At 39.6% G+C, this 8,171-nt stretch overlaps 1 protein-coding gene across 1 annotated transcript; it reads right to left on the bottom strand.

Annotated features, from left to right (window-relative positions):
• Positions 1-953: 953 nt before the first annotated feature.
• LOC145258070 (uncharacterized) lies at positions 954-6,389 on the bottom strand. Its single transcript, XM_080115798.1, has one exon. The coding sequence runs from the start codon at positions 6,387-6,389 to the stop codon at positions 954-956; it is 5,436 nt and encodes a 1,811-aa protein (XP_079971924.1).
• Positions 6,390-8,171: the final 1,782 nt, after the last annotated feature.

Here is an 8,171-nt window from a genome sequence, read left to right as displayed (position 1 = left end):
ATTTTTAAAACAACTTTAATAGTTTATTTTTTAAGTATATTCCATAAAGAAAATAAATAACCCACTTTAAACAGAGAAATTACGAGTTTTTTTTTAATATTTTATTCGCAGTTTCGTGTTAGAGGTGTCAAAAATTCCCCCAAAATTCTGATACACCTAGAATTCAACTGGTCAGTCGTTGAACGAAATGAAAAAATGGCCGCCTTATCTCTAATGTTATGTGAGAAAACTCTCTCATAGCCTGAAAATAGGCCCAGTGTCAGACGTAACAAAATGAAACAGAACTTACCGTAGTCTTGAAGAAAAAGTTGACTGCCATAGGTAGGTCTGTTGCAAAATTAGTTGGTCTTATTTTGCTGGCATGGGCCGAGTAGTTCATAATCCCTTGATGAGATTAATGTACAGTCGTTGCATTTAGGCTCTGGGAGACTTGGAGTGGTTTTAGTCAATCCTGTCGAAGAATACGACTACCAGGCCATTTTCTGCTGTCTTTTTTCACGACTGTCTTCAGCTAGCAATTTTTTGAAGCCAGGGAAATTCAGATTTCCCGCTGAAAGCAAAAAAAGGGTTTGGTCGGGGAGGCCCTTTAGCGGCCAATCCCCGATCTTGTCTCATTAGCGACAAGACCAATCAGTGGTCCCGTAACATCGTGTTATTCCTGACACACTCCCAAGGGGGCAAGAAAAAAGTAATCGGTAATCGATTACTTTTTTTTTTTTTTAAGTTATTAAAATGAAACAGATTGTTTTATGTTTGATTTCTATTGAACAAATGAGGCTAATCCCTAAGGATAAGTATTATGTGTTTCTACCACAGAAATGAGTAAAGTTTCAGCTAACAGTTTTAACCAAATCAACAGTATCAATAATTAACAACTAAAAAGAAAAAACTATAATAACATAAGTCAGTAGACAATTCATCTTTAATTGCTACAATGGGGAACTTAACCCAACCTAACATAACATGTTTTCCGAACAATTTGGACAAAACCAAATTCCGGTGGTATCTTGTTCATTAACTCCGACGCAGTTAAAATGATACCATTTGTTGCACTTATCGCAACATACCATTGGAGATGATCCATCATTCTCAATGGAACAAGTTGGGCAGAAGAAGGGGCCTCCCTCCTCCACAAACTCTGACGAAGAGGATTCAGGATTATCCTTCATTTCCAAAGGGAACAAATGTTTTAGGGAGTGGATTTGTTCACACCCATCCCTTAATATGCGAGCAGAACGAGCCTTTCCATCGTTTCCGTAGATGAGGTTGAGCACCTTACCAAGACTCCAGAAAGGTCTAGGTTTGTTGGGTGTTTTAATCAAAACAACGTCACCGACTGAAATCCTTTCAGTAACTTGACTGATCATCTCTCTATCTCCCTCCCTTAAGGAGAGAAGATATTCGTTGTACCAAATTTTGCGGAATTTTTCAACAAATTCATCTCTCAGCTGCAGAGAGTTTAACAATTGCACCCTACTCGGGGTGTCAGGACAGAGATCATCGACCTCCATGTTTCCCAATATCAAGCGTGGGCTATAGCCCGTTTGCAGAAAATGATTAGGGGTCAAAGTTTCCAATCCCCTTTCCGCAGAGTCAACGTAGGTGAGGGGTCTGTCATTAATGGCCTTCTCTACGTCAGAAACAATAGTTAGGAAGTTGAAATATTCGATCTTCCTCCTACCAATTAATTTGTGGAAACACCGTTTCACGGTTTGTATCATCCGCTCCCATGTTCCTCCATGCCATGCGGAATAAAGAGGGATGGTAACATGTCTAATTGAAGTTGATCTGAATTGTTCCTTGAACTCATCAGAAATGAATACTTCTGACAACGAGATACCAGCAGCCAAGAAGGTTTTGGCATTATCAGAATAAACGTAGGAAGGGACACCAAATAGGTTAGTAAACCTGACAAATGCCAGTAGAAAAGAACGTGTGCTCATGTCAGGCAACAGTTCAAGATGTACAGCCCTGAGACTCATACAGGTAAACAACAAGAGATACATTTTGGTATCCTCATTGTTCCCCTTTATCCAAAAATGGCCAGAAAAGTCAACACCAACTTGGTTGAATGGGCGAACAAAATTTGTCTGGTGGGCTGGTAGTTGAGAACCCGAAGGGGTCTGACAAGGCAGAGAATTTATTTTTTTGCATGTCATGCAATGGCGGAGGACGCCCTTCACTGATTGTCTCCCTTGAGGGATCCAAAACCCCATTAGTCTTAACTTGGTTAGGGTTGAGCTAACTCCGAGATGACTGCAATTCCAGTGTGCCTCCTGAACCACTAGTCGAGTCAAATCATGATATTTACCTAAGATGATGGGGTGTTTGACTTGATATGGGTGAATATCAGAACTTTGTATACGACCTGTAGCGCGCAGCAATCCTTCATTATCCAAGAATAATCCAAGGGCACTTACTCTTGGCGGTATAGTTTTACCAGCAGGTTCCCTTAAGTAATTTAATTCGCAGGGGAATTCTTTCCTCTGCATACTAGAGAAAAGCAAAAACTTTGCCCTTTTAACAGTATCGGTTTGTCTATGTTTCAATTTATCGACAAACCGCAAAACCTTCTCCAGCACACCGATTGTCTTCGTCAAGGAAGAAAATTTTGAAATATTAAACGGAAGAATATTCTCTTCCGAAGTAGCCTCATTGGAAAGAAAGCAAGAGACAATCTTTTTATTAGTGTCATTCAGACACGGTAACGGAGTTATTGGCCAATCAACAGCACTTCGATTTGCCCAATCAGGGCCATGAACCCACAAATCGAAAAATTGCCGGAACTTAGCAGAGGAAAGACCCCTGGTTAACAAATCTGCCGGGTTTTCAGCAGAAGGGACATATTTAAATTGAGGTAAGATACCAAAATCATTTTGGATAGCTTCCAACATCCTCTTAATGTCCAAAATTCGGTTTTCCACAAAGAGATTTTTCTTTGTACCCCTACCGTTCAACACCCAAGACAATGCCACCTGGGCATCAGAGACTACAAACAAATTACGGACGTCGACAGGCTGCAAGGCCCTTAACACATTAGGGACGACCTTAAAAGCAAGATAAATTGCCATAAGTTCCAGAATGGGTAGGGTTTTTTTCTTAAGAGGAGCCACCTTTCCCTTTGCGAATACAAGGTGACACTGCGACCCCTGCTTGGCATACAGCGAAAATCCGTACGCAAGTTTGGAAGAATCGCAAAAGCATAAGAAATCAGTAGGAACGTCATTCACCAAGGCATTCCTTGGAAACTCAATCCCACTCAAATCGTTCAACTCACCAGCGAGATTCTGCCAAGCATCGGCGAAATTTTCTGGGATTTCTTGGTCCCAGGATAAATTGTTCCTCCACAGTTGACTGATTAGGATCCTGCCCTGGACTGTGACAGGAAGGAACAACGATAATGGGTCAAAGATTCTGGAAGTCTGAGACAAGATTCCTCGCTTGGTGTTGACCTTAGAATCTATCGCTACGGGTGCCAAGCACACAGAATCTCTCTGTGGAGAATAATGGTACCCTAACACCTTTTCAATGGGGGGAGGAGGAGAAACCAGGGTCCCATCCTCGATCATTTTAATTTGTAAGTGATTGTGGTTGGAACTGCAAGACTGAAGTTCAAATCCAGCATCCATTAATCTTTCTCGTACTGTTTCGTAGGTTGAACAAAGAGAATTGAAATCACTATTGGTAGCGACCAGATTGTCGACATAAAAATTATTATGGAGCACAGAGGAGGGAACATCATCAGGGTATCTCTCGGTATGCAGCTTGATGATACAACTTAAAATGAATGGGCTTGCATTGAAGCCGAATATTACTGTATTGTATCTATAAGCACGCAAATTCTCATTCACCTTCAAGAAAAAACAAAATCTATTTTTATCCTTATTGGTCCTCAGACGGACCTGGAGGAAGGCTTTTTTCAGGTCCCCCAAAAGTACATAATTGTTCTTCCGGAAGACCAGCAAGAGGTCCAACAATTGGGCAGTTAGGTTGACACCAGCATAGGCCGCATCATTAAGGGAAACACCTCCTCGTCTCTTGAAGGAACAATTGAATACAGGTCGCATCTTGGTGGTGACCCCAGTTCCTTGTTTTATGACCGGACGATGGGGGATCCAACAGTAATTTTTATATTCTCCCGGAGGGACATAGATCTGTTCTATAACTCCAAGTTCCTCGTACTCATGGAAGACCTGAGTATACTTGTCATAAAGACCCCTTTTTTCCAAGGAGATGGCCACCCTTTGCATGATTTTCAAGGCTGGAATGTAGTTGGAATCGACCAGGGACAACTTCTCGTCATCCCACGGTAAATCAACGTAATATTTACCGTCTCTTAAAACTACGGTTTTCTTAAATTTAGTAATTTTATCTTCATCATACGAAGATAAATTTGATTTTTCATCTATCCCTATAGAATCTAGGGATAAGAATTTCTCCACTCCGCGCTCAACGGAGGAGTCTTCGAAAAATGGGCCCAGTGGGTCAGGGAATGAAGACACAGGGTTTAAGGCACCCTCAATTAAATAGTTTGAACACTTGGGCAACGAGCGGACAATATTTTCAAAGGGGGTTATGTCAAGTGGATTTTCCAAAGTATCGGCTTGACCTTTCGCAAAACAGCCCACATTCCCAAACGGGATAATTCCATTGGAGGTTTCCCAAGCAGAACCATTAAGACAACTTATGAGCTGGAATTTTTTCATACGTTGGATTATATCCAACCCAACAAGACCATGTAATAATGAGTCGTTCATACTCTCGTACCCATGACAGAGTCGAAATCCTGCCTCTTTTATATTGGTTGTCACTTCATTAAACTGTGACACGTTAAATTTTAAATTTAAACTATCCGTAAATAGTCCAGCATGGAAAAAGGGCTTTTGCGCCCCTATTTTCACTGACACCCCAAGTTCGTAGAGGTCTAGGGTTTTTGTACCAATAAAGGTATTAATGGGCATAACTACAGAATTAGGGGTTAGATTCTCCCGAGAGCATAATTTCCTCAAAATTGCATTAGAGAAAAAGGATTTTTGGCTGCCAGTATCGACGAGGCAGTTAAAAGACACAGGATGTTGTTCTCTCTTTAATGAGACCCTTATCACAGGAAATATGCAGCTGCCATGTTCTGCCAGAATCGTTTTCCCAACGAAAGGTTTGGGCGACTTTGGGCACATCGCTGAAAAATGGGACCTTAACCCACAGGAACCACATGCATAAGGAAAACCTTTTATGCCTGGACATTTAGCTTCCTTATGTGAGCCCAAACATTTGGTGCATAAATTTAATGCTCCCGCTCTCTCAAGTCTAACATCAAAGGTCTTATAAGTCGTACAGTCCCTAGCGCTATGGTCAGTTTTATCGCACAACTTGCACGACCTATAATAATTGTTGCTTGGGGGAGAGGGTTTTTCAGGTTTTAATTCCTTCCGAGATTGAAAGGAATTCTTTAAAGAATTTGCGTTTTCTCCCTGTCGCCTGTTGGACAAAATGGCGGACGGTTTTGGCGGGCCAATTTCGCGCCCTTTCCAGGCTGGCGTCGCCATGTCAATCTCCAGAATTTCGGGGATAACTTCCATTATTGTTTTAAGGGAAGGGTACCTTGTCCTGGCTCGGGACATTAATTGTTTACACATCCCGTTAGGAATTCGTTTTAACACAATGTGAGCGACAAGCTCGCCTGAAACCGAGCCGTCTACAAAAAAATCTCCCTTGAAGGAGTTGTCCAGCTCGACCAGGTCGGCCTTGACTCTATCAATATAGTTCCTTAGAAGAGAAGGGTCCCCTATAATATCTGTGGAAGAAAGCATTTCTTCAAAAATTTTATTTTTTATATCGGCAAGGTTGTAGAATTTTTCCCTTAAAATATTTATAGCTTTCAGATAGTTTTCCGGCTTGATATCAAGTTCGGACACCATCTCGAAAGCTTTTCCGCCTAGCTTCGTTTTTAACAACAGAAGCTTATCAGAATCATCGTCCAACGACGATGTATAAAATTCGAATCTCTTCAGAAAAGTTCTAAAAGAGAATTTATTCCCTGGAGGGTTATCCACGAATGTCGGACAATCTACCTCCAACTTAATTATAGGGGATTTCCCTTTCTTCCCATCTCCTCTCATTGTTGGTGCTTCGAATTCCAGAAGCGTTTCACGAACCGAGACAGTAAACGCGTGGTCTTCGTCACATATCTCAGCTCGTTCCTCAGCGAGACATTTAGTCATAATTTGGTCGACTAGACTTTCACAGTCTAGCAGCCATCTTTTTACGTCAGAAACACTACAGGCTATTAGTCTAGGAGAAGCGTCATGGGTAAGTCTCTCTACCGTAGTAGTTATCCTGACTCTCTTAGCCGCCAGGCTGGCCTCAAGCTCCTTGCGAGACGGAGACATTTTGGAAAGGGAGAATCCTTCTAGACCGAAACCAAAAAACAAAACTCCCTTTTTTTTACGGATAAATAATAATGTCAAATTTACGAACAAATAGTGGTAGAACACAATGTTTAAATTAGAAAAGGAGGAATCCTTCTAGACCGAAACCAAAAGTAAATTTTTTTTTACAACCACCGAAACTAAGAAATTTATCATAACATGGAAGAAACACATAAAAATAGAAGAAAATATCTTATCTTACTATTAATTTAATTTGTTTTTTTTTTTTTACTTATATATATATATACTTCGAATTAATGATTCCTCTTTGTTTTAAAAATGTTAGTTAAACCAAGAAGCAGCCTATTAATTAACCAAAGGCAACAAACGAATTATCGTACTCAGCTAATAATATTTTTTTGTTATTGAATTAGAAGGTACTATTTTTTTGTTATTGAATTAGAAGGTACTAGGAATCATTAAAACAACTAATTTTGCAAAATGCTATGTGAGAAAACTCTCTCATAGCCTGAAAATAGGCCCAGTGTCAGACGTAACAAAATGAAACAGAACTTACCGTGGTCTTGAAGAAAAAGTTGACTGCCATAGGTAGGTCTGTTGCAAAATTAGTTGGTCTTATTTTGCTGGCATGGGCCGAGTAGTTCATAATCCCTTGATGAGATTAATGTACAGTCGTTGCATTTAGGCTCTGGGAGACTTGGAGTGGTTTTAGTCAATCCTGTCGAAGAATACGACTACCAGGCCATTTTCTGCTGTCTTTTTTCACGACTGTCTTCAGCTAGCAATTTTTTGAAGCCAGGGAAATTCAGATTTCCCGCTGAAAGCAAAAAAAGGGTTTGGTCGGGGAGGCCCTTTAGCGGCCAATCCCCGATCTTGTCTCATTAGCGACAAGACCAATCAGTGGTCCCGTAACATCGTGTTATTCCTGACAGTTACCACCTGATGTGCAGATGAAATGCTCCTGGTTGGAAATAAAAGAGGGTTGATTTTTCAGAGAGGACATTCATTTTCAAGTTGGATTTTTAAGAAGTTCAATCAGCAGAAGTTCGTTGGCAGTTGAGAGAAGGTGCGTTACGTATACAGAAGTTTGAAAGTTGGAAGTTTGGACAATAGTGTCAAACTTAACCAAGAAATTGTTGATGTGAAGGGCAGAAATAACACTCGAGTTATTTGATTATAATAGGAAAACAATTCGGCACACTTAACTAATGAACAGACATTTTTACAAAGGGAACGAAATAATTATTTCACCGTTTTACGCTGCCCCTTTAGTTGTTGATTTTCTTTTTAAATAATTTCACGTTTAAATCGTGTTTTTTATCTTTTAATTTTGATTCTTTTCTATTTTCATAAATTTTATTTCTTAATGAATTGGACACACAAAACAAAAGTTGTATCAATTTACTAAAGAAATCCTAACAAACAAAACAAATTTTCTGTGTTGAACACAAAAGAAAAAAACGAATTCATCTCTTGTTTTTTGGGGTTTTTTCGCATTAAATTTCTTGAATGAAAGGTAAGTTTATTTTTTGTTATGTTTTTTTTACACGTCAAAAGAATTCGATTCAATAACTTTTAAATAGTGTATATTGAAGATTCGCCTTCCTTTGTTTACAAAGCCATTTGGCGGAAGTGACGTCCGACTTATTTTTAGTTACGGATGACCAAAACTGTATAGAATGAACCTTTATTAATTTTTTTATTTTTGTAGAAGTTTTCTAAACTGTTTTTCCCCATTAATATGTTTACCTAACTTTTATAATAAAATATCGAAATTTTGAA

This window comes from Euprymna scolopes, chromosome 33 (genome assembly GCF_053919585.1).
Source record: "Euprymna scolopes isolate OS-2025 chromosome 33, ASM5391958v1, whole genome shotgun sequence".
Lineage (NCBI taxonomy): Eukaryota > Metazoa > Mollusca > Cephalopoda > Sepiida > Sepiolidae > Euprymna > Euprymna scolopes.
Note: the sequence above shows the minus strand (reverse complement) of the source record. Positions and strands in the feature narration are given on the sequence as shown.